At 39.5% G+C, this 27,546-nt stretch overlaps 2 protein-coding genes across 3 annotated transcripts in view; one reads left to right on the top strand and one right to left on the bottom strand.

Annotated features, from left to right (window-relative positions):
• Nucleotides 1-22,420, bottom strand: part of ERP44 (endoplasmic reticulum protein 44) — a 48,698-nt gene extending 26,278 nt beyond the window's left edge. Inside the window, exons 1-3 of one of the 2 annotated variants that reach the window (XM_051611852.1) lie at nt 22,260-22,420; nt 3,215-3,287; nt 1,314-1,353 (exon numbers count right to left, since the gene is read on the bottom strand). In XM_051611852.1, coding sequence (XP_051467812.1) covers nt 1,314-1,353; nt 3,215-3,287; nt 22,260-22,328 — 182 coding nt within the window. In that variant the 5' untranslated portion in view covers nt 22,329-22,420. Of the gene's footprint in view, nt 1-1,313; nt 1,354-2,741; nt 2,835-3,214; nt 3,288-22,259 lie in introns of those variants that run through there. The other variant, XM_051611854.1, reaches the window with a different exon arrangement.
• A 116-nt stretch (nt 22,421-22,536) lies between these two features.
• Nucleotides 22,537-27,546, top strand: part of INVS (inversin) — an 84,793-nt gene continuing 79,783 nt past the window's right edge. Inside the window, exon 1 of the mRNA XM_051609358.1 lies at nt 22,537-22,562. The gene's annotated coding sequence lies outside the window, so the exon portion shown is untranslated. The remainder of the gene's footprint in view (nt 22,563-27,546) is intronic.

Genomic DNA, 27,546 nt, shown 5'->3' with positions numbered 1-27,546 from the left:
TATCTGCTTCAGAAACAGCATTAATCAATTATAAGCCTTAAGGAAATATTTTCTATTCAGAAAGTCTGTTCTTTTTTTTTTCTACCTGAATTATCCTTGAGGAAGTAATTTTTAAAGTATCATTGAAAAAGTTACTTGGATTGTTGAGATTCAAATATTCACCAACAATCACTTTCAAGAAATATCACAGTGATAACTTAGTAGGAGTCAACAATAGAAGTATTAAGTACTGCTTATTAGAGTATTGCTCAGGTTTGGTAGAAAATCAACAGAATGCTATTACAGAAGTATTAACAAAGAAAATATGACAGGTCCCTTCTTCCAGTCACATCAGATTGTGAAGCAAAGAGTCTCTTTCTGCCCATGGAAAGCCTTTAGGATTGCAAAGATGTTTTGGTGGCTTTGGGGAGTTTAGGGTAACATCAGTGCACAAGCCCATTATTAGTATATCAATTAGGTTTTTTTTATATTCTGTTCTTCTAAACACATGGCAGAATTTAAAGATGTACAACAAGCACTGTAGAAGCTGCCTGAGTGAGACCTCATGGAACAAACTTGCAGTAAAACAGCACACACCAAAGCCCTGCTTAAACTTAATAGTGATAGTCTGAGGATGTTGTTATGACTACAACAGCCAACATTCAAGTGAAGAAGCAGGTTTTGCTCTCAAAATACAAATGGGTCTTGAGGCCATTTACTGAAAGAAACCTGACTGGGCAGGACAACTGTATGCTACACATTTATGTAGCATGTATATGTTACATATGGGTTCCCTGTTCCTCGCCCTCCTTCACCGTTACAGCAGGGCACCTACATCAGCAAAGCCAATCTGTTTTCACTCAAAGGTCACCTTACATCACGGGCTGGCAGCACACTATGTTGAGGGGTTATTACTGAGTGTCTAGATGTAATGACCATAATTAAGGCTTTCAAACTATGGCCTACTACAGCGTGAATCAAATGGCAAGCACATGCAAGTCTTTAACTTCAAAGCAAACCTATTCTAGAGAGAATCTGATAACAGTGGAAATTTGCACAAAGAGCTATGCTAATAAGGCCCTAAAACAGGACACTTGCTACCTTGTTATAACAAATTTTAAACTATTGGTATTGTCCCTCTATCACAGAAGTGTCAGAACAAAAGACGGCAGACCAGCAGAAGGCGGAGTAATCAGGACATGAATAAAAACAGGAAAGAACTAATTTGAAAGCAGTATAGCAGTGTATTTTCACTTAGAAAACTATTGAAAACTGTAATGTTTGACTAAAGATAGAAGTTTAAACATAGAAAAAAAAAACCTTGTATAACTTACCAATCAGCATAAAAATTAACTAAAGCAACATCTGCGTTATCTGAGAGGAAAGAAGAAGGAAGAACCCAATGTCACATTGATAGGCAAACTTCTTTGTGCTGTTATTTGAGATTATAAAAATATGCACAAAAACTGTAAAAGCAAATATTTCTAGATTATTCAGCACACAACTAAGTCTGCTAGAAAACTGCTAGGGTAAATCTTATCTGAAATATAATCTATATCAGATGGAAAAGTGATGAAAGAGTCCTTCAGTAAAGTATTTTATTGACTTTATTGATATATTAGACATTAAAAATGTCAATGCATAAAGTAATAAGACACAAAAGAAGTAAATAAGTGACACATGAGACAAAAAGTAATTCTGGACTGAAAATAAAGGCAGCTGAGGCCAGAAGCTGTACTGTAGTATATCTTTCAGGCATTATCTAGATTGTTCCTAAGTGTTAAAAAACAGTTGAAAGCTGAAATATGGGTTAGAAAAATTATGAGCATGCAGCCTGCCTGTGCAAAATGCTCTGGTCAGTCCTTACCTGCCTTCTTTGCTAAGAAGCTGGATACTAAGGTAAAAGGTAGCAGAGAAATCTTCAGTCCCCAAAAATAAAAAATGCTAAGGGACACTCAAAAAAAATGCAATACTATAGAGAGATACACATGATGAGGTGGTGAAATAATGTTCCTATTCACTATTTTTCACATAAAAAAATTAAAAAGGAAAATATATAAAAACTAAAAAAAAAAAAAATGCTGCTCAATAATACATTATGTTTACACAATATATAAAACAATTTACAGCATCATTATTATTAGTAGTAGCCTAGACAATGAAAAAAACTTTGACATAAATACTGGAACTAGTGAATATCAGCCACAGCTTTACAAAGCAGAAATGTTGGTAGACAAATCTGCACTATTGCCAGAGTCACAAAGCAGTTACAAGCAAAGATTAAGGTGTTGGAAGCCTGGAAAGGACAACATACTAGAAAAGGCAACTCTTGAGAAGGCTGGGAAAAACTTCAGTTTTGATTAAAATTATTATTTTCATAATCAGCAAGGAATGCAAGTGGTAAACAGGAAATTAATAAGCACAGAGAAATTCAGGGTTACTTTTCAAGGCAAAGTATTTATTAAAAGTATTTCAAAGTATTTATTAAAAGTAACAGGATGAATTTAAAAAGTACCTACACTTGGCATATATTCTCTTTTACAAATAACATTTTATAAAAGGATTCTGTATTTTCCACTGTATAAAAGGTATTTACAAACAGATCTTATATCACCTAATCAAACACTTACTACAGAAAGCAATCCTGCAATAGTAGGCAGATTCTAGTCCAAATCTAAATTTTATTTTTTTTCTGAATACATTTGAAACAATGTCATAACTTTCTTCCTGTGAATACAACCAGAAACAGGCAAATGGCCTACTTTTCAGATGCAAAGGTTTCAGGCAAGTAATACACATCTGTGTGATTTATGAGTCTCTTTTCTATGAGCCAGCAGAATCAACCAATTCTTAACCTGAGGAAAAATAGAGCGGAACAAAGCAAGACACTTAAGGCCCATCACCGTGGGTTTCAGTTGCTGCTATTTTGGGAGGAACTTCTAAAATCCTCTCTTGACAGGTTTTGGTTATGTAATCGAGCTTTCTCATCTGCCAACAAGATGCCAGGTATTTTTCTTAGACACTTCAAATCCTCATTGAGATTACAAGGAAGTAATTTGTTACATTGATACATTAGTTCAGACAACTAATGGCGATGACAGGCATTTAACACTTATATGCCAACTGCAATTAATCTTTTCAAAGCTAAGGTATGCATATTTATCTAATAACATTGCAAGATTCATACAGTGACTGCAGACATACAAAGAAAAATAAATAAATTCAAAGTACTCACTTAAAATGTCATCTATATTTCCACTATCTAGACTTGTTATTTCACTTCTTGTTGGATTAAAAAGCCAAGACACCTAAAAAGAGGAAGCAAACCAGTAAGGTATGTCAAGTTTCACCAATAAAGTAGCAATATGCCAACAATTTTAAATGTTGCAGTTCAAAAGCTGGAGAACAGTAAAATGAACTGTAATTCAGTCAATACATTTCAAATGACAGCAGAACTACAAGTATTAAAATAAACATTATTTACAGATACACTTTGACAGTTAAAGCAAAATTCTCTCTCTTGATATGATTCTATTATGTTGTCAGAGATACTAAAGGTAAATTTTTCACCTTTAATAATAACTTCTATTCATAACTTCACTCTAAAGAAAGAAAAGAAACCCCCATTTTAACCACCTAACATTCTCACACAGCCCAGAAGCATGTAGGCACAGTGGTTTCACCCAGAGACAGGTCACTCCTTCTGTCCTTTACAGGGCTTGTCTGCACTTTTCTGGCTCTGAAGTTTCCCATTAAGTAAATCCCACAATTGCCTCCATTTCTACTGCTGTTGAAGAAAAAAAAGTTAAAGTTAAGACCTAACTTAACTAGCTACAGTTTATTTCCTCCTGTATTTTCACACCACTGTGAAAATACCACTGGCATATCAGGTTATAAAAACTGAGGCACCATGTTGGACAGATTATTCAGTTACAAAGAAACACATGGATTATCCTTAATGCAACTATCACAGCAATACTGTTTTACGGAAGAGCAGTCTCCTATTCATTGCAACAGGCCCAGTTCTTTTGTTTCAAAATGTGGAAGGGAAAAAGGGGGTAGAATTGCTGGCCTATCCCAGATGACAGAGGTATCAGTGAATTACAATTTATTTTTGCTTTGAGAGCAATGAGGAAGTTTTTGAGTGTACAAATTCTGGTCTGAGATGTGAACATTTTCATCGTGAGCAACCTGGTCAGAAAGTCAGCACCCCTCTAAGCAGAGCCTTAGTTTACACCTTGCAGCTGCAAAGAAAATCTGCCTATGGCTAGAGATACAGAGCTGACATCTTTTTTTACCAAAGACACCAACAAAAAAATTTAGCTGGAAGCATAATCCAAATAATATCCAAATATTGCCACATAGAGCAGCTAGATACAAGGATCCAGTGATACAAGGATCTCTGTTTTTATGGAAGATCCCAAGTCCTATCTGAGACACCTATTAGAACCATGATTGCAAGCTGCAAAACCCCAGGGCACACATCTCTGACACTGGAGACAATTTATCAAATGATTAATTGAACATCAAACATCATGTTTCCTAACATTCCTTGCAAATGTACATCAAATATTGGCCTCTCAAAAACATTAGTCATACCAGATGCAAGCTTTTCTTAAACTGGCTTCAAAAACTACAAGAGACTTCTGCAGCAAGACAATGTCATAGTTCACCAACTACCACTGTAAACGGCACAGAGGTGAAATTTGCAGCAATCCTTTTCAATTTCTTCCAAAACTTTCAAAACAGTTTTCAGTGAAGATACTGTTCCTTTCATATCTCCCATATAGAGGTTGCTGGGTAGCAAATTCACTCCATCTTACACTAGAGGCTGAAAACATATCAGCTGTTATAATACAAAATATGTATCAGTGGTTTTCGGCTGGTAATTGGACAAGATACTTATTCCATAAAATTACAGAATCACTTTGGTTGGTGAAGACCTTTCAGATCATCAAGTCCAATCATTAACCTAGCCTGCTAAGGACTGCCAAGTCCACCACTAAACCACATCCCAAAGTAGCGTATCTACACATCTCTTAAATACCTCTAGGGATAATGACTCAACCTTTTTGTAAATGCAAGCCCAAGACCTGTGGTGGTTTGCGTAGCCTTCCTGTGGCACTCTAACTGCTGACACAAATGTCTGAATTGCAGCTTTAAGATGACTGTACAGAAACAAAAGTAAGGGTTGAGCTGTAAGGTCCATAGTCAAAACTAACAGCATAACAACATAGTCTGCCAACAAATATCTGATTAAACAAGCTACACAACGCACAGGTTATAGCAGGCCAGTATTGAGGAAGATCCCTTGAAGATGCTAGTATTGCTGACTGCTGAGCAGCAAGAGCAGATGACCTTACCTTCAGTCTTTGCAGAAAGAAGCTACCTATATGGATCCTGGTCCACATCAGTCAGATTACCCCCAGATGAGTGACAGATGATGGCAACCATCAGTGCAGATACCTCCCCATCACTCCTTGGGTGGTGAATGGGATGACAGCTCCCATGGTATTGCTATGGGGAGCTAACTAGTAGTAGCAACATTTGTAGTAAGGGGTCAGTTAAGCATGTTAGTGAGCTGGCAGGGGTATTCTTTGTACACACATGCTGTTATGTTGTAAATATTAGGTTAGCCATAACTTGTGTACAATTGAGGCAGCAGCTATGATTAACATTAACAGTTGGCAGATTGGCTTTAGGCAATAAAGGACAGTATAACTTAACATTCATTTAGCTGGCCCTCATCCAATCCTACCCCAGGGGACTTTGCAAACTCAAAGTTCTTCAGCTGCCCTTCAAGGTCTCAAGAACCTGTGATCGTGCCCTTGAAGATCACAGAGTTACTTATCCACCTTATATTCTTGGACAATGATTGTTTGCCCAGAAAATCCACACAATTCTTTAGAAAGCAGGAACTTCTTAACAGCTGCACACATCTCTACGTCAGCATTCATAATCTGAAAGAATTTCTGCATTGTATTTTCTAATAGAATTTTACAGCAGAAACACATATCTTAGGATAAATTACACATAAATTAAACACAACATAGATAAGCATATTATTGCAATCAGGAAATAGACTATGTTAATTCAGCAGATATACTTAAATACATCAGGAACTGTAGTTTCACTTGTAGCTTGCAACAATACACCTTGCAATGCAAATATTTAACTGCAAAATCAAAGCACAGGTCTTACTAACCAGTAAGATAATCTACTAGACCATGCTATGTGCAGAAAAAACAAAAATAAAACTAATACTCCTTTATGGTATGATTTATTTTTTTAAATTATTTTCTTAATTCTTATTGTGGAAAAATCTGATGAAAGCTGCATGTATTGAAACACACACCCAAAATGTTTTCATATACTGAAGGTGAAAGTGAAATTAAGCTGTATGTTCTACTGCCCCTTTTGTTAAACAGTAGAGGAAAAATAATGAGACTGAGAACAGCTTTCCTCAAAAGTTACACAAAACCTGGGATAAATTATTTTTCCAATAGTAGTATGAAAAATTCTGTTTTGTCAAAATATATTCATAATCATGTTCTTAAATGTGATTTTATACTGACTAAATAATTGTAGGTGCCAAAACTCTCCTGATAAGTAGACAGACTCAGAGGAAAAAAACCCCACCACATTCCTTGAAGAAATGTCAATAAATATGCAAGACTCACTTCAACTGAAGCTTCATAAAGGTACAGCACCCCTAAGTAATCTCTCTGTCCCATGAGATGCAAGAGCATTTATGATATTACTAGTATTAATATTTAACATGAAGGAACACAGATTATTTAAATTGCTAAGAAGCTACACTGTTTTGAGAACATTTCTGACCTTTGATGAGGTGTGGGCTTGATACCCACAGGCGGAAAACAAGACATTTTTAATGTCAGCTACACGCTTGCATGAAACAGGTAATGAACATATGTTCTGAAAAACCTATTGGCTAAGAAAAGCATTGAGAATTTTTTACTTTTAAACGCAAACTTTGCATTCTACTGACCTACAAGAGAAGGAGACATGGATGTCTGTTCACATTTGTAACTAGTGAAAATAAGAAATGTTCCAGCTGACCTTGCAAGATAGCTACAAACTCACTGAAGAAAGCATGTTACAAAAATAATTCAAAAGGAAAAGTGGCTATGTAAATAGAGCTGAAAACAACTTAGGTCAGTGTCTTTACTTTGGATAAAATTATCTATATTTTTATTTTTCAAATGCTTAAAATACCTAAAGCTGAATGTAAAACAAAGTAGTTATAAACAAAAAAAGAATCAAAAAATGTAAATACAGTGAAACATTAAAATACTAAATATGAGTGTGAAACAGCACAAGTTAGATAACTGTGTTTATAATCTACTGACACTAACACTACAGAAAAATGACAAAAACTATAGACTAAAACAAATGAATGCAGAAAGCTTTATACACTTACAGAATGCACTGCCAAGGGGAAAAAGTCAGGAACTGAACAACGCATTCACAAAGATAAAATTTAGTTCATACAGAGGACAGGAAGAAAAGGAGATGGCATGTGTATTTTAACTCTTCTGATCCTCAGAAAATGAATCATATATATTAGATATATCAGATCAGGAATATATCAGATCAAGTTCCTGGAAGTTTCTGAAGATAGCACTGTTTATGTTTTTATTGAGAAGTTTAATTAGTACAGAAATCCTAGTACTTCTGATCCCATTTCAATCCTCACTCGAAATTAGTAAATGACTTAGCCACTTCTGTTAGGAGTCAGTACTAGTTGCTTCTGAGGAGTAAGATGGCATTAATTCTTATTATTTTTTTATAATGAAAGACCTCAAAGCACTGCCCTAAAGACAATTTCATCCTCCTGTGACACACGGCACAAAGCTACTCAAGTAACCTTACGCAAAACACAACTGGACAAAACCCATTCCATTTAGCCCCAACAGCAGACCTCTGCCAGGCTTCATATCCCTTTTCCAAAGAGGAAATAAAAGCACACCAAATTTCAAGTCATCTTCTGCTGACAGTGTTGCTGTCCAACTGCAACTCCACATATCCAATTAATGAAGTACACTGGTTATTCAGGAGAGCTCAACGTTTTATCAGCATCTTATTCTTAACCATTAGTGTGTCAGTTCTTTAATTACTAACTGGACAGAAGAGACAGGCCTATAGGTTTAGTGGTTATTTCTTTTCCAAGTTTATCATACTTTACACATCACTTCCTTGCAGAAGAGCTCAACTGTGCACAATCTTAAAACTAAGAGAAAAGGAAAAAACAGGTCTGTTACATTTTAGTTCTTCATGTCTTTATTTTTTTAGTTCACATAATGAGAGGTCCTCATTTCCAGAGCAAACTATCTGAAGAACACAGAAAATCTATTCTTGGAGCATTATGATTTCTAATTACTACTACACCTGCGAGGCAGTCAATGAGAACAGCCTTCATTTGCACTTGCTAAACTTTCCAGTTACCTTTTCCTCCTGCTGGGAAATCCTAAAGACACACAACTAAACCACCTTTCTCCTCTACCACCAAATAATTTTATGTTTGGCAACGAGCTCTAGCCTACATCTAATACAAACTGACATGTCAAAGTTACTGCCTGAAGTCCCAGCCCCACAGGACTCTGTGGCTGACTTTTAGTCCCTGAGTACCTTTTTCTTTATGCATGCCACTAATCTGCTGCTGCTCTGAGATCTGCATTAAACTCCTGGACAAGAGGAAGCAGACGGCTTTACAGCCTGCTGTAGGATGATACAAATTGAAAGCAATCCCAGGAGATGGCAACGCTGAAGCTGACAGACATTGTAAGAGCCCATGAAGTTTGGCTTCCGAACCATCAATCAGGAACACCTTGCTGGCGGCGTTCCCAGAAGCCCTATAATGAACCACAAAGTTCAGAGCAGAGAGAGGTAACAGTAAAGGGAAAATGGTGGGGGAAAATTCAAAAAAGGACATTGTTCACTCTCTCAGTGAGAGCAGTTCAACTCTTAATTGTTGCCACTTGATTCCAGACTGTGCCTGAACACTTTCATAATTCAAACTAACTGCTGGCATCCCTGTTGATTAAGCAGGGTTTTTACTAGCAATGTAAGCTACTTTCATTATAAGACTGTGAGACAAAAGTATATTAGTCCAAAACACTAATGATCACTTCTGAGCTATATCTAAGTTTTCAGAGCAATTTTTAAATTGCTACCAAAAGAATCACTTTCCTAGTATTTTTCTCTCAAGAGCCATATCAGGGAAATTTAAAACACTCAAAAGAAGTGTTTAAATCCTTAAATAGATTTAAGGATTCAAGTTAATGACTTCCATAAGAACAGAGATAAAATCTAACTAAACTGAAATATGGATTATATATATGTGTGTATATATATATATATATATATATAAGAAAAACAAACATCATTCTTTAGCCTTGATAGACAGTTCACGTTTACAATAACATATAGCCCAACAGTGTTATAACTGCACAGATGTACGTACAGAGACCATCATATTAAAAACAGGTAACACAACTTTTTCCCTCCCCATATCATGGCATCTATTCCCATTTTAAGTGTCTGACAGGAATACTTGGTGTAGGCACATGAATTATTAATACTGAAGAAGTTTTGGCCAGTAAAAACATTGGAAACAAGAAAAACCAAACCACTCACAATATATAACAGTATATTTGAAATTTGACATGCTGAATCAGGAAAAAAAAACTCATAGCTAATGGTTCCTGCAACTGAACCTAACACACAAGCAAAAGGAGTTGCAAGATTGTAATCTATGACCAGGAATGACTCATAGCAGCAGAAATATCTCAACGACCTGTTACCACAGTCCTGAAGGTTCCCAGAAAAATGGGTAAGTTCACCTCTCAGCAGTTTGTGAACTACTACTAGAAGACAGATGATGTTAATTTAACAAGTCCATTACAGAGATTAAAATTAAACTTCATTCTTACAACATGCAGCTCAATGCATTGCACTTTTTTCCATAAAGCTATTTCAGAACCATGCACCCAAACTCAACCTTAAAAGTTGAAGTTTCTTGGCAGAAACCTATGGATCATTGTCTTTTATAGAAACAGTTAAGTCTAGGCAGAAAAAAAGACATGATGCATGTCTAAAAAAAGTGTCACAGAGATAAGAAACTGTAATTTATTTTCAGTCAAACCATTTCTCATTTTCAGTTATTTCTCTTGGTCTGCAGGGAAAAGGGCAATCTCCATTCAGGGCCGTAATGCACTGGTTTCCTTGCCTTAAACATATGTTTAGAGGCAACACAGCCCACATCCCTACAAAAGATACAAACAGGTGCCTGAACAATTGTATTACTTCACGAATAATGTTTAGAGTGCTTCACATCCTCAGAAGCATGAACCTACCTTAAAGTCTGTTTCACAGCTTTAAAGCCATGAATTCATCTCTCCAAGAAACTACTGAAAACACTGTTTAGATATTTTATTTACCAAAATTCTCCTCTTACACAAGAAGCTAGAATTCACTGGAAAAGGTGTAATTTGTGCAGCTTTTGCAGAAAGAATCACAACCTCATGTTCTGGTAACTCTTTTACGTACCTACCAACTGCTCTGATTATCTGGCAACAAAACAAGGATTCACTTTCAAGAAGTAATAAAGCACCTAAAACACAAATGCAATCTCCAAAATTATCAGCACAGGTTAAGCAAGTAGCTGTTGCTATATACGTAAGCCAGTAACTTGAAGTTTCTGAATTTGCTAAAGATATGATCCAACAATATTAAATAAAGGGTAGCTTGGTCTTGTCTTGCCAAGAATTTGATAGGCTAGCAGAGCACAATAGGTTGCTGTCCATTTTCACTGTTCTCTGTTTTGGCCATTGCTAGTACATATAAAAACCACTACCAAAAATGTTCACTGTAAAGAGTTTATACCTTGGAGATTGTCTACTTGCAACTCCATTCCTCAGATCACAGATCACATTTGTAATCCTGAAATGCACACCATTTCTCAACACTTTCCTCCCTCTGCTTTAAGATAAGACAAAGCCATTTTTGCACTTAAAATATTTTGGAAATTATTCTGATGCATAGCAACAGAGGAGAAATTGTGAGTCATTTCATATAACTAGTTGGGTCTAAATAGAAGGCTTATGAGGAACTGCATTTGAGAGCCACGTGGATCATTACAGAAAGCAACATACAATCCTTTATTCATTATGACCTTCTCCAGTCCCTTCATACAGGGAAGCTCCAGAATAAGAAATGAGAAATTTTCATTATTTTTTGTTAACAACATATACATATATATGTATGTTTTGTTCACTTTAGCAAATTAAATGGATATGAAAATGAAAGCAAAACTTTTATGCTATTCTGTGGAAAGACTGGCTACAAAATTCAGATTCTCTCCTTTAACGCATAATCTTAGAGGAAGAAAACAAAAGTAGATGTAGTGTTTTCATGAGAAACCATATTTCCTATGTCACGTGAACATTCCCTACTTTGGAATAATCTGAAGGATTGAACGTGTAAGTCAACAACTGAATTTTACATATTTGCTGCCTACACATGTTCTACTGCTTTAAAAATAACACAATTTCTATTTTGGCAATTTAAATACCTATTCATATTATTTTTCAACAAGACAAAAATCCACTTATTTTAAGAGAAATGCTGACTGAATTTACACGTACTCACTTTGACCTGCTTACCTTTTTATTAACCTTATTATCTATTGGCAATACTGAATACATTCTCACTCTTCTGCTCCAAAACATCAAGCTATCTATCTCTTTGCAGTACCAAGAAAGGCAAGAACTTTAAGGATAAAGACAAGCCTGTTCCATTTAACCTTTCAGGCTGGAACTTGTTTTAAAAGTAGGTATGAATTCCCAAAAACAACTGCTCAGATGGAAAAACAGAGGCTATCTAAACATGTATAAACTAGCCCCTGTGACAGAAATACCTAAGAAGCAAATTAGGTAAAACAAAGTACAGCCTTGGAGAATGTGCATTTCACATATTCTTATCAGCAGTTGGAGATGAAGTACCACAATCCTGTGGCTCCAGAAATGCAGGAGTCACATTGCTTTAGATTACACAGCTGAAGAAGCATTGGGTTAAAAAAAAGCAGTAAAAATTACAAATACTTAAGTGAAGAATACAGCTAGCGTCCTTCTCCTCACTCAGTCCATCCAAAGGGAGGCAAAACATACTGATTTTACTACCACTCTGAAGACAACGCAAAGGAAGAAAAGCAGACAAATGAGTCCCTGATAACACTGTTTAAATTTTGTTGTTCATATTACTACTGCTGCCTAGGTTCTACTTCTGAATAACAGAATCAGTTTGAGAGCACAGAAGCAACACCAGCTTGATTTCACTCATCCTTATTCAATGCTGAAGGCAATGATGATCAAAACTAAACAATGGAGCAACATTCCCAATGCAGAGCAGCAAATGTACAGATGACAATTAGCAGGTCAAGTTACATCCTTACCCTCTTCCAGTTTTAACACTACACAGTCATGCTACATCCTGCAATCTCAGCCTGAACTAACCCACTCATTAAAATACATACAACCTCCCCTTTATTAACCCTCAGATCTAGAGCTTTTGGCAATACTACTTCCAATACCAATAAGATCCTCCTTATGCTACAGGTTGGTTTTTTCCTTCCTTCAACATGACTGAGATGCCACATTTCCTCAGATGACCACCTAACCTTTCAGCAGGAGGTTAAGGTTTTGTACAACCATGAAAAGACAACTACAGTACTCTGTGACACAGACATCCATAGCATATGAAGCTTTTGTCTGTAAATTAAAATGGATTGAGATTCAGTCCTATGCTGCTGCTGACCCTGCTTCTTTTTCTGAAGAAATGAAATGAGGAAGAACATGTTAGAATTTCGAAATTATTACGTTATCTGAAATACTATGGTGTCTTTTGCCTCAGCTTCCCATTTCATTCGTATCCAAACTCTAAACTTAAGAATAAATGCATTTAAAACATCATCTTTATTTATGTAACTTTGACTATTTCCTTTTCTTCATTCCAGACAAACATGTGATGCACATTCCATAAAGTTTATTCTGCAGACACAAGCTACAAACATAGTTTAAAGCTCACTGGTAATTCCCTAAATTGTCTTTAAAAAAGCTTTTCCTCAAGTTTTAGGTCAATACTTATGATTTGCTACCTTTAAATGATGTATGAGAGGATAAGGATCTTTATAAAGAAGCAGCAACAGAAACACTACTCTACAGTTGCATACTAGATGACATGTTGGCACTGGGAAAATACCCTAATTTAAATAAGAAAAAAAAAAGTTAAGTTTTACAACTAATCCATTGGCTATCTTCCACAGAAGAACATTGATTAAAGCAATGCTGCCTGAATCTGAAGAGAAAAAAAATCACTTTGGGACCGCATCTGCACATAGCTTGAAGAATGATTGGCTCATTTCAGACTGTATAAGAACTATTTTCTTTCTACCCTAAACAGCTGCTAAGGGCCTGCACATATGTAGTCCATTTATCGTGGGTAACTCTGGACAGCAGAAGAATAAATAATGCAGAGGACAGGACACATGCCACAGATATTTTGAAATGCACAAAAGAACATGATGCAGAGATACCCCACTGCTGCTTTATCTCCCCCAAGGAACATTAACCATGTCAACTTCAGGCTGACTCCCACAAAAATATACAAGCAAGTATTCCAGACTGGTCCTAAAAATAATATTAACACATTCACATGGTGCAGTGCTTGAAGTGGCAGCAAGTACCAGACACGCTTGCTCTGCCATCAGCTAGCTCCATGTATTGAGCTTGCTGCTCTCAACACAGAGGACTGCTGTAACCAAAATTGTTACAAAAATCCCCAGCAAGGTATCATGGCTGTGCATTGGCTTATTTAACAATAATGTTTAAAAACTATGCAATACTAATTACATGTACGTGTTTGCACCAGCTTAGCAACTTCTGCTAGCCTATGTTGACAGGGGGAAAAAAAAAAAAAGAAAAAAAAAGTCTCTCTCCCCTGCTATTATACATTCTTAACCAAAGCAGTTTTAAATGTCATTCAAAGGTAATTCCCAAGAGGTTTATACCTTTGCTGAGCTCTCTTCACTAATTAACAGATCATTAGTAGGAAAGAACCCCTAACTGTTCACCCCCTGCATCACATACTGTCTTAATTACCTTTGTGAAGCAACCAATTTGTCTTTCAGTCAGCCTGTCCAAAATCCCAAGTGAATTGACTCAATAGGGAAAAGAAAAAAATTAAAAATATTATTAGACATACACATTTATGAAAATCCGTACTTTTCATGACTGGCAAAGAATTAAGGGCTAAGTGTTTCCAGCAAGATTTAAGAAAGGGGATTTCAATAATCTACGATGGACAAGAGTGATAGTGACTAAAAGAATAAAAAACTCTTCTTGGGATTATGAATGTGGATATATAATTGAAAAGCTTTCCCTTTGTGAAGCTTTTAAGTTAATTATATCTTCACTTCATAATCACGACAGTTATAGGAAACAGCAAAACACAATCACAGCTGTTGTTTTCTTTTCCAAGACCCTTGGAATAGGCACCTATTCCTTGCCTTTCAAAATACTTCCTTGCAGAGTTCTCTCCATGTTTATGCCCAATTGCCACATTAGTCCACTTGGAGGTGAAACCTGAGCTTTACTGACAGTTATCTTACAACAGAGATTAGATTGCTTTGCTTTTCTTCTCCCCACTTCACAAATCTATAAAAATAAAACAAAAAAACCCCTGATATCCTTACAGACTTCTTTTTTATATACACCTCTATGAAACACACACTGAAACCAAGCAAGAATCACTGACGCCAGGCAAGACAGGAGATGCACTAACTGCAAAAAGTATGCCAAGGAGTCAGGTAATTTACTATATTCTATTTCTAGAACTCTATCTTCTGCACAGGTTCCAGTTTCATGAACACCATTTAAAATACAAAGTTTCAGTGATTAAAGACATCAATACCATAGAGAAGTACCCTCCTTTAAAACTGAATGCAGCAAACCTAGTACCTGAAATTTCCCTGTGGGTTAGCATATCCTTAATTTTGGTTCCAAAATGAGGCAGCTGGGAGACTCTAGAACATAAAATGTGGTATCCTACTCCTTCCAGGAAACATGACATTGGGATCTCCAGTGTTTCATTTCATCGCCACTGCTGACAAAACTTTCAGATACAATTCATCAATAGACTGGATCTCTCAGTAATTCCCATCTATAACGTACTTTGATGCTTATTTTTAAATAGAACAACATACCTTGAAAAAATGTGACAAGAACTAAAGACACTTAGGTCTTAATTAAATTCATTCATAGAACACGATTCTTAAAGCCAAAAGGGCCCACAAGAGCCTGTTGATCTTCAAGTAGAATCTCATTTTCTACTGATGAGGTTTGAGCCTAGTAGTAAAGTACCATGGAAGAGAAGCATTACCCACACGAGTAGAAAGCTCTTAAGCAAGCTGGACATACAGAACCAGACAATGCATTCTCCTAGATCTCCAGGAGGATTATGGAAACAAATTTTCCTTCCAGAAGCCACATCCACCCAGCACAGATTTAGAATAAATAAATCTATTGGGCTGTTTTCTGTAGTGAGATTATTAGCTCTATAAAGAGGGAAAAGTCCTGGCTACTGTTTGCCTTGACTTTAGCAAGCTTCTAATACAGTGTCTCAAAGTATCCTCAGACCTCAAATGAGTGATATATGAACTGAGTAAGTGAACTATAAAGTGAGTGACATAGCAGCTGGACTGCTGGTCTCAAAGGGCTGTAAGCAAAGATACCATGTCCTACTGGTCTTTACTGGAGTTTCTCCAGATCAGTATTGGGTGCAATGTTTGTCTCTCATGACAAGAATGATGAAACAGAGTGGTCCCTCAGCAAACTTCCTGAGGATACTGAATGGAGGCAGTAAGAGCACCTCTCCTATGAAGACAAGCTGAGAGAATTAGGGTTGTTCAGCCTAGAGAAAAGAAGGCTCCAGAGAGACCTCATAGCAGCCTTCCAGTATCAGAAGGGGCCTAACAGGAAAGCTGGGGAGGGACTTTTTATAAAGGCATGTAGTGATAGGACAAGGGGTAGTGGATTAAAACTGGAAGAGACGAGATTTAGATTAGACTTTATGGGGAAATTTTTCACTATGAGGGTGGTAAAACTCTGGCACAGGTTAACCAGGGAAGTTGTGGAAGCCCCATCCATGGAAGTGTTCAAGGGCAGGCTGGATGGGGCTGTGAGCAACCTGGTCTGGTGGGAAGTGTCCCTGCCCACACAGGGAACAGGGACTAGATGATCTTTAAGGTCCCTTCCAACTAAAACCATTCTATGATTCTATATTAGGGGGGAGATCTGCTATTCAGAGAGGCCTCAACTGGTTGCAGAAATGGCCTGAGAGAAACCTCATGAAGTTCAACAAAGGCAAAGTCCAGCATCTCAGGAATAGCCCCACACAGGTTGGAGCCAACCAGATAAAAAACAGAAAAGGTCTTGGGGAACCAGTTGAACAGGAATCAGCAGTGTGCCCCTTGCAGCAAAGGCAACTGCATACTGGGCTGCATTAGGAAAAGTGTAGCAAACAGACTAAGGGAAATTATTATTCCCTTTTGTTTGGCATTTGTGTAGATCAAGAAACAAGGGGAGGGAAGAAACCCAAATCACTTAACTACATTAAAAACATGAAAAGGACATGTACTGTGTTTACCTGACACCTTGGGCTACATACACAATTACTTGGGAACCAGTTATTTGCTGAAGGTATGCACAGAGTGCTTGAATTTATATAACCACGCATGACATTCTGTCCTCACTGCTTTCACTATTTCAACAGTTGATTTAAGAAAGACCATTGCACTTTACATTTTACTTAGTGTCATTGTAGCCAACAAGACACTAATGTCATATCAGCTACACAAAGAGCACTGGATCACTACCACATCAAAGAAAAGGTGTATATGCATGCAAGAGAAGGAGCTTCCAGGTTTGGTTCATTCCTACAAGTGGCTGCAAGTAACAGGTACTTATCAGGAAGGCACAGTCCTGGAACTTTGCACATCTTTTAATGGCATGAATGACTCTTAATTGCAAAGGGTGTGTTATCAGGGTAGCCAGTTTCTCAGCAGTGGCATACATGAAGAAAAGAAAAATTACAAAACTCTCTTGCAATATATTTTTTAGGTTTTGGTAAGCAACTTTGTTATTCCCAGAGTGTAATTTAATTTGGACAGGGTCCTGCAGCTGGTTTGGGGAAATGCAGCATCCTGAACTAGCTGAGAAAAAAATATTCAGAATTAGTGCTGAGTATAGCAAAAGCTTTACAGAATAACTCATAAGAGTATAAAATAAAATACCTGAGACCCAGTAATTTGGAATAATTGAAGTTAATCAAGCTTCTAAACTCTCAGTTATCAACTTTGAAAATTAGATTATATGAGCAGTTAACATTAATAACAGTTTTGAAAAAGAAAATTTCCTGTGTTTCTACCAATGTTTAGCATGCTTCTGATGAACACAAGACACAATAGGAAAAGAAAGAAGTGCTAAGGCAGAAAACTCAAAAGGAGATCTAATCTCATTTTATATCCCAACTCTCTTACCTGCCTTCCTCTATTTCTCAGGGGAGCTTTTTGCAGTTCAGTTTTGGAAGAAAATGTTGCTTAGGCTCTGACACCAACACCCAATTTTTTTTGTTTATGTTCCCAAAATGTAATGAGGATGTCCCTCTCTAAATCATCGAGAACTCACTCCCAAAAATATGGGAAGGGAGGTAGGGAAGAAAAAAGTATCGTTAATACAACCAATACTACTCAATTATTGAAGCACCTAGAATTGAAAGTATCTCTAGACTTTCTTGAAGAGCTTTTGAAAAGCTTTTTTATAAAATTTACAGTGTATTTGTACACTTGCTTTTCATGAGGAACAACTCCGTCCCTTCAAGCAAACAAAGTATCTGCAAACTATATAAGTGAGGCTTACAAAAGGGCTTGCAAGGTGAACAATTGGTAACCCTGAACAGCAGCATATAATCCTTAAAATTTTGCAAAAGAAATAGGCTTGATTAAAACACAGGAGACAACTGCTGTGCGTTTGTAAGAACAACCAGCAGTAATTACGCTTTCCCAAGCCAGCATTATGAGGACCAGTCTCTTGCTTAAGAAAGCTGTCCTGCCAAAAAAAATCCCTAAGCAGATTACAGAGAGCAACAGTGAGGATATCAAAAGAGAATAAAGGAGTGTGCCACCACAGAGTTCTTCAGCTGCCAGCAACAGGATCTCCAACATCCTACTGTATTTATACATTTTTCAGTGTTGCCTGAGTCCTCTGAAGAATCAATTAAGTTTCTCCTTTCTTCCCTCTCGAGTACTTCAAACAGGAAACCTGGCCATCACATGACACAGCAAGAACGCATTCTTCATAGTAAAGTCTAAGCTTTCCCTACTCCACCCCACACCCCATCCTAGGGAAAGGCTCTCATTCACTCTTTAGACAGCATGACAGGTGATGGACAACTCAGAACTCCCATGCTACTTTTTGAGGGAATTTCTTTCATTTTATAAGGCTCAGTGCCCTAAAATATGACTGTAACTACAATCTTTGACTAATGCTCAAATTCAGAATATTACATTTTCAGCAGGATTCCCAAGTATAAGATTTGTTTGTGAATACAAACAGAGAGAGGCACATGGTCAGAAATATGCTCTACACATGAAATGTACAGAGAGCTCACCTTCTCTATGGGCAACTTGCTACACCATTTAAAATGAAGTTAAAAGACTTACTTGATTTTACTTTCACTAATTGGGTACTTGCTGTCACATTAACAAGTCATAAAAGGCAATGGCCATCAAACAAGAAGCAGAAATATTACTCTACAGTATTTTTTCCAATTAAAAGTTTAATAAGAAATTCAAAACTTCATTGCCTAGTGCCATTTCTAAGTTACTGCTCCTAACAGCTGCAGCTGCATTGCCATCTAAGAGGCATTTTGAAAGCTTCACTAAAAACATAAAATGTTACAGAGGAAGACCAACTAAACATCTGACAATGCTAAACTGCATGTACTTAGGGAAGAGCATACATAGTGGGGCTACTGAATCATAAATGGAACATACATTAGGCTTCCTTAATTACCAAGTGAAGAGAAGCTACTACTTACCATCAAACTCAGTAAACTTTAAGACTCAGAAAACACTCCAACATTGCACATGTCCTCAGAATATGAGGACAAATAAGCTCTTTCAAGGGTGTTGCCAAATACATTTAAGTAGGTGCTCTCAGTTTGTCCACGAAACCTTCCCAAACAAGCTACAAAGAATAGGTATAGTAGTGGGTTTGATATATAGTTTTGAAATCTAATAATTCTCCACAAACTGAAGTGCAAGAATTTGGAAATCCTTTTACAGATGTTTGAGGGAAAGAAAAAGAAAGAAATAAATTAAAAACAAAACCAACAACAAAAAAACAACTTCCCCCTTCATTTCCCTATCAGTTGGTGGTTTCCTCAGAAACACTGTGCAGGAGCCTCCCAGCAAAGTACTAGGCAATACCACAAATGTCTTTCATACATATGCAAAAGAAGCATGTGTAATGGAGCATCTTGTTCTAGAATTTTCTTTGTATGTGAAGTATACACACCTGCAGGTAGAGGCAAACACACAGAACAATTGGCTAGAGCAAAGCCAAAGAACCACACCTTGCCTTACAGGAGAATGCGATGTGCCACTGTCCCATCAGCATTTATTCCATCATCTTGGATTCATCTTAAAGATCCGCCTTACCCACTATTAAGCAATACACCAAAACAGCAGAAACATCTTAATCTATGAGCACAAGGGGCCACATGACATTACTATGCATCTCTGATTCCAGTCTTGTAATCAGCTGTACACGATCCTCTGCAGCCTGTGCTGTGTATTGCTGCTCTTTCACTCAGCTCCACTACTGCAGAGACAGGGGCCATGCCAGTCTGTACTTCCCCCATCCTTTCTCCAGCCACTATTAGTCTCCTAGCAGCCCAGTACAATGCTAGCAGATGGGGCTGAAAAATTGGAAAGGAGAAGGCTTGTGCTGGGACTGGTGGGTATCCCTGTAACACTTGGCGCTGCAATCTCCATCCTAGCAACCCACCCTTCAGTGAGACCAGGGAGAAGACCAGAGCGAGACCCAAAGCCCTCTGAAATGTTAGTGATCTCCTACTGTCAGTCGTCTTAGACTAAAGAACTTAGTTTGATATTGGCATTGTATCTTTTCTTCCTTTTAGAGCATTTTAACTCCCCATCTAGAAAAGAAATACGCTCATCCAGAAGCCTGGACATATAAATAATTGTTTTTAACTTCATCACTATTACTAAATCAGACCAGCTCAGTAAGTTGTTTTCACCACTACATATTACTGTATTCTATTCCATTGATATGCCAACCTATAAGCTCACTTATCCCCAAAATATGCCAACTCTCATGCTCAAAGAGGCTCTGCTAGACAGCACATCCTTCGGATGCAGAGTGCTCTCCCAAACCTTACCAACCAAGACCACAGTTCTGTAGCAACATAGTCTTAAGTATTCACTGCTGGGGGTAACAAGAAAAACAAAGTTACCAGAACTTTAAATCCTGACTGCTACACCCTCCCAGATTCTCCAAATGCCACAAGAAAACAGACAACATACTTTTTAAGAGTTTTCCAGCTGTTTTAAAGAGAGAGGATCCTTCCTACTCCCAGTCTGCTGAGGACAAGGTTTCCACAACTCTTAACAAATCTACTAAGAGCATTGACTCACTGACGGGATCCAAGCATGTAACCAGGCACCTTACAACACAGGGACACATCTGATATGATGCTGAAGAATTACACTTAATTATTTAAATTTTTTTGCATCAACTCTAACCTGTATTATTCTTAAGGTTTTGTTATACAGTTCTTTTTAAAAGCACTAGAAATTGGTTTAATTGACCCATACACACTCAAAAAAAACAACTAACACATGGGGATATTTCAGATATTACTCATATCCTATTTTGCAGCTGGCACACATAGATCTGACTGATGCATATTAAATTTGCATTGATCAACTGAACCATGAAGAAAGAAAAATGCTTTCATCAACTCATGTCCACTTCTTCAAACTTGCACTTGTCCATTTAAATGGCATTTTAAAGAGTACACACTCCCTGTTTCTGCTCAGTGGAGTCTCTACTTAAAACAATGGTGAAAGCCAATGAAGTGCAACACTTTTTTAATGCACAGATGTGACTGGAAAAATACTAGGTTCTTCACTTTATTCTCTCATATAGCAAGCTAGCATACCATAAATAGCCATCTATATATAAACATATACATATATATATATATATAAATGTGTTTTTTCAAACCCTACCAATCACGTATATTTACAAACCCTGAAACTACAGCAAGTTTACCACAATATAATCAGAGTGTATCCAGGTAGAAGTGCACATTTCAAAGGGATAACAAGTCCTTGTTCTGTTCATTATGTACTTGTCCTCACCTTCCTAACCAATTCATTCATTCGTAGCTACACTTCTACCTATCTTTACCTCTAATTACCCCTGAATTTTCTGGCCCAAATTTACTGTCCCAAGACCAAACCCCATTAAACTTACTCACACAAGCCCCCTTTAGCTCTGCAAGCCACTTACGCTACCAAAGGCCCAGAATCTGCCTCAACACAGCTCCAGAGAAGCAAGAATCCCTACCCCAGCCTGATTCTTTTTTTTTTTTTTTTTTTAAAGAAACACGCACTAATCACAACACGGAGAACTGGTCTCCACCAGCCACCCGCCCCGCCGCTCGTGTTCCTGCGTGTGCCAGGCCGGCGGGCGGCTCGGGCCACGCGTGCCCCGCGGAGGAGCCGGTGCCGGGCCCCACCGCCCGCGCCGGGCCCGCGCCCAGGCCCCGCCGAGCCTCCCGAGCCCAGGCCCGACCCCGCCCCGCCGCCGGCCCGTTCCGGGGCCGCAGCCTATCAGCCTCGGCCACAACACCGGGCCCCGCCAACCGGGGCCGCTCCCGTAGCCGCCGCTCGCCTGCCTCCCCCCTCCTCCCCCGCTGAGCAGGTGCCCGTGGGGCGGCCCGTGCCCCCGGCGGGCCGAGGGCCGGCACGGCGGCCGAGGCCGGGGACCCCCCGCCGGCCCGAGGCGGGCAGCCGGGCGGGAGCGGCCCCGCGGCCACGCCGCCCCAGTCCCGGCCGGCGCTGCCGCCGGTGGGGAGGGCGGCGGGGAAGGGAAAGGGCGGCGGGACAGGCTCACCGGGAGGAGGAGGAGGAGGAGGAGGCGGCAGCCGGGGTCAGGCAGGAGCGGGAAGATGGCGGGTCTCATGGTAGACGGGGCGCCCGGGGCCGGGAGAAGCGCGGCTCCCACTCTCCGCGGCGGCGGCTCCGGCTCCGCACTTCCCCCGTCGCCAGGAAACGCCCGGCCCCGCGCGGCCCCGCGTCCGCCCCCGCGCGCTCCCGGGGCACGCCGGGAGATGGAGTTCCCGGGGCGGCCTGCTGGGGCGGGGGCGGGGAACGGGGCGATCCCGGCAGGCAGCGGCGGGGCCGGGCCGGGCCGGAGGTGAGGAGGTGCGGGCCGCGGCGGCGGGAGGGAGGGAGGGAGGAGGAGGGGGAGGTGGGTGTCCCCGCCCGGGCCCGGCAGGGTTAACCCCTTCCTCCGGGGTGCCGGGGTTGTCCCGTGGCAGCTTCAGCGCTCGGCGGGGTGATGGGGGGCCCGGACTGCCCCGTCCCGCTCTCTGCCCGTCCTCATGCCGGGCCTCGCCGGGGCGGGCGGCTCCGAGCGGGCTGGGCAGAGCCCCGGGGAGAGTGTCCACGTCGCGTCTGGCGTGGCCGGGTCCCGCCTGGGCCCTGCCGGGGCTGGGGGCTGTGGGCACGGCTCCGGCCGCCGGGAAGACGGGGAAGGGGGCTGGGGGTCTGTCTTCTCCGCTTCCTCGGCCTTGGGGAGGCAGGTTCTGCGTGCGGTGAGAGGGAGGGCAGCTCTGCGTGAGGGGGCAGAGCGGCTTGCGGGGCGGGCGGGGAAGCCTTAGTCTGGTAGTAGGGCTGAAGTCAAGCGTCATCCTTCGTGGTTTGGTTTGGTTGTGGTTTTTTTTTTTAAATTCCTTGGCGCTTCAACAGATGGGCGCTTCTTCTAAGCTTCCTGAGTTCTGAGTGCTGGGAAAGGATGAGCCCCTAAAGCTGGGTGCTGCATCCTCCCCGGGTAGAGCTGCGCTCCTGAGGGCACGTTCGTGCCCTGAGGCTCCTCACGGCTGCCCCGGGGAGGTGCCGGGAGCCCGCGCTCGGTGCTCTGCGCGTTTCCCACGCGTCCCCAGGCAAAAGGAGGGAACCCGGGCGTAGCGCCCTACGGAAAGCAAATCCTTTGCATCAGCTTTTTGCAACTCGAGCCCCGTTTGGCTTCAAAGGAAAAGCCTGACAGGCGCACAGACTTTGTGTGACCCTGCAAAAATCATTTGGCTCGTCAGGTTCATGAGCTGAAAACACACACACAAATATATATATATACACACACAAAAAAAAATAAATAATGGGGTTTTTATAGTCTGAACCTGGGACGTAACTTTGTCTGCTTTAAGGACCTGTGCTCCTCAATCTGTGGAATGAACGTCTTGACTTCTAAATCCATTCACATCTGAAAAATGCTTTGATATTTTTCATAATGGCTTATTCTTCACTGGGAGACCTTATCAGTAGAATCTGAGAGAGTGATCTTGTTTAAATTTTAGCAACCTTGGTTGTTGGTGTTTTTTTTTCTGAATAGAAAACGGATGCAATTCTGATTATCTATGTAATGCAAAGTAGACTTGCCATAGCTTGGTATGAAATTTCACATACCTTGAAGAGCTGTTTGTGTCCGTTTGACTCACTTCATTCCAGGTGACCTAGCAAGGCTAATTTTATTTCTCCATGTTAGCTTGAAGAAGAAATAGTGAATTACTTACTTGATTCCAGTAATACAGTGCGTTTTACAGATAATGTCAATTATGTAACTTTTTATAAGCAGTTCTAGTATTTATTTCTTTATTTTTATTGTAACCCATTAAAAATAAATGCCTTATTTTTAATTAATAAGGATATTTATCAAACAAGTCTTCCAAATACCAGTTTGACTCTTGGTTATATAAATTATATAAATATCCGAGGGAAGTGAATTTTTCCATTTTACCGTTTTTCTTTAATTTTTCAGAATTTCTCTGATGCAGAATTGGCTCTTTTAAAGGAGTTGAGATACTGTACTGAGAATTGTTGTAGAGATAATTGGTTGCTTCTCTCACCCGTATGATTACTGACACGTTATGCAGGTGTGGCTCTTGCTTTCATCTGGAGATGATGAACGTAGTCATAGAGTCGTCAGGGTTGGACGAGACCTCTGTATGTAGTCAGTTTTATGTAATTGCTGATGTAATTGGGATGCTTTTGCTGCTTTACTGCAGTCTCCAGGATTTGCTGAATTTTACATTGCTGCCCCTGGGTATTTTATGTTGTCAGTTTTTTTGTTTGTGGAAGGGTAAAATGTAAAGAAAAAGGAGGAAAATATGTCAGTGATAACTCTGGGAAAGAAAACTAGTCTCTGAAACTCCCAACAAGTGTAAAATTCCAATAGTGCATATAGTTCTACTTAATAATGTGGGAAGTCTTGATGTATCCAGAAGAGGCTTTTAAGGAAAAGGTGGAGGCAAGTTAAAGACAAGCTTGTAGCCTAATATGCCAAGTGCATGTTAAGCTATGTAGCACAGGGCCCATCTCTGCAGCCTTCTCTCTTCTCTTTCTTTCCTCTTGTCCACATTGCAGCTGAGTGTTGTAACAGGCAAATTTATGCACCTGTAAGAGTAACGGAGGGAAAAAAAAAAGTTAAGTAGGGGAGGCACTGCAACTACTTGTAACTGACACTCAGTTTCATGATGTCCCTTTTGGTTTCTTTACATTTGCCTGATCCAGAAATGCCTCATCTGCTTTTATCCAGCGTAATTAAGAGAAGATATCAGAAAGCATAAACCATACTACTAGGTTGGGCGAAGAAGCTTAGCTTTGAAGGAAACATATCAATTATGTGTCCTAAAAAGTGAAGAAAAAAAAAAAAGCCATTTTAGTGGACAAGGAGAGGGTACTTGGGAAGCAGAGAATAGTGCAAGTATTTTGAAAGATGTGGATATCCTTTATAGGAAGCAACATTTGTAGCTAGCACTGGGCCTGTTTAAAGGGCTGTTACATTAAAACTAGAACAATTGTGCTTTATGTCTTAAAGTGTGTTTGAGGTTGCATAAGCCCACTCTGTGTTGTCATGTATGTATCTGCATTTTCTTTGGCTTTCTTGAGCACCTTTTCTGTAATTTGTTATGATGTTTTATGGCACTGTTAGCCTGTTTTACATGGCTCTAAAAGTGGAAGTGTTGTTAACCTCCTGCCACATAAGTCCTTTATGTTCTCTGCTCCTGGCAGTCAACAAAGCCATCAATCCATTCATGACACAGTTCTAATTATGGGAAGGATCATCTACTTCTGTGGTAAAACAAGTGTGTAAAAAAAAAAAAAAGTTCAATGCCTTTTCTGAAGAGTATAGAGGTTCATCAAACTCGTTAAGGGTGGAAGCATTCATGACTTCCAGCATCATCATTGTCATATTGCTCTGAGGTTCACAGAAGAAAAGAGTGATAGAACACAGGACCATGTTGTTCCATAGGTTTCAGGTGACTGGAAATGGCTCCAGAACTATTCCATTAAGTTATGTGAGGAGCTCGTCCTCATGCTTCTGCACCAGCATTCTCAGCAGAGTGCCAAAGTGCTGGATTGGAAGCAAATAACTGTTGCTCTTTAATAACTGGTTGCTTCAGACAGGTACAAATGCCATACATGCTTGTTGTTGGCAAGTTGGTTGCTGGGTAAGCAATAATGGTCGTTTATGAAAACATTATATAGGGGTTCCTGAAGAAAAGCTAGGTTTGGGGAAATTGCTTGCTTTATTAGAGTGTAGTTAACTATTGCATGTTTCTATAATGCACATTCTGTAAGGGTGATAAAATTAGGCAATACCATACTTAGGTCTAGTTCTGAAGTGACTTGACAGCAGAGGGAGATCCATGATCCATCACAGAATGGTTTGGGTTGGAAGGGACCTTAAAGATCATCTAGTTCCAACCCCCCTGCCATGGGCAGGGACACCTCCCACTAGACCAGGTTGCTCAAAGCCCCATCCAACCTGGCCTTGAACACTTCCAGGGACAGGACATCCACAGCTTCCCTGGGCAACCTGTTCCAGTGTTTCACCACCCTTGTTGTGAATAATTTCCTCTTAATGTCTAATCTAAATCATGTGGTATACTTTAGATGATGGCTGAGTTACATCTTGAGTGTTTTCGTATAGAGTGGAGGCAGTATTTTGATGTGTTGATAAGCAAGTTTGCACAACCACATGGTTCCATGTTTGTGCTTTTCCAGGGATGTAGTATGAACTGATAACATGGCTATGCAGTTGTTCTTTGAGTAACAGATTAGATTTGCCATGAATCTTCCTGCGTTAATTTTATCATCAGCTCTCCAAGGAAGTTTGGAGCTTGTGAAGGAGAATCAGCAGTTACATTAGAGTATTAAGTCATATTTGGTTTGTTTGTTTGTTTGCAGGTAAAGGCCTTTATTACCTCACACTTAATATCTACTGTATACATTTTCATTTTGTTTTACATAGAAGTGTGGGTTTTTTCTAGTATTTTAATAACATTCCCCCCCCAAATGTTGATATGTCTGTTTGCAAATATCTTAATAACAAGAGATGGTCTAGCAATTTAGAAAATTTATAGAAGAAATAAGCCAAAGACAGTTGAAAGGAACAGCTGAAGCAAAAGAGCTTCCTCTTGCAATTTTCCAAGTGTACTATGATGTAAATGTGGGATGTGAAAAAGGAGTATATTTAAATTAACATGGAACAGAAGATGAGGTGAAAAATTTCCCAAATTCAGTGGACAGCCTCTGCCATACCTCCTCTTTTTCTTTTTCTTTTTTTTTTTTTTTCTGGTGTATACAACTTTTGCTTGCTCAGCTCAGTTAAGTTTTCCATTCCAAATGAGAAGTGTGGTAAGAATTGAAAGTAGAAGTTCAAATGTTTGATACTTTTGGAGAAAATCACAGGTTTTCAACCATGCAGGCCCTCTACATTTCCAAAATAGTGTGTGGATCTGAGCTGATTATTGGCAAGATCTCAAGGCGGTAGGAGTTCAGCTAAGGCAGCAGTTTCAGAAGAGGCTGGGAAGGCAACTGTAGAGGCACACAGAATTTAGGAAAGAAATACAGAGGAAATAAGAGAATGTCATTATAGCACTGCATAATCCATGTTTTGCCCACATCTTGAATAACTATTCCATCTGAAAAGATCAGAAATGTGAAAAAGTCCAAAAAAAAGCAATTAAAATGGTCATGCATACAGATAAGCTGATACCTGGGTAACAGCTAAACAAGCTATGACTGTCAGCTAGAGGAAGATATTGGGGAGATTATGTTAAAAATCTGTAGAATAATTACTGATGGAGAAAATTTGTTTACTGTTCCTTCCAAGACAA

Source organism: Apus apus, chromosome 2, assembly GCF_020740795.1.
Source record: "Apus apus isolate bApuApu2 chromosome 2, bApuApu2.pri.cur, whole genome shotgun sequence".
Lineage (NCBI taxonomy): Eukaryota > Metazoa > Chordata > Aves > Apodiformes > Apodidae > Apus > Apus apus.
This window is presented reverse-complemented; position numbering and strand designations above follow the sequence as displayed.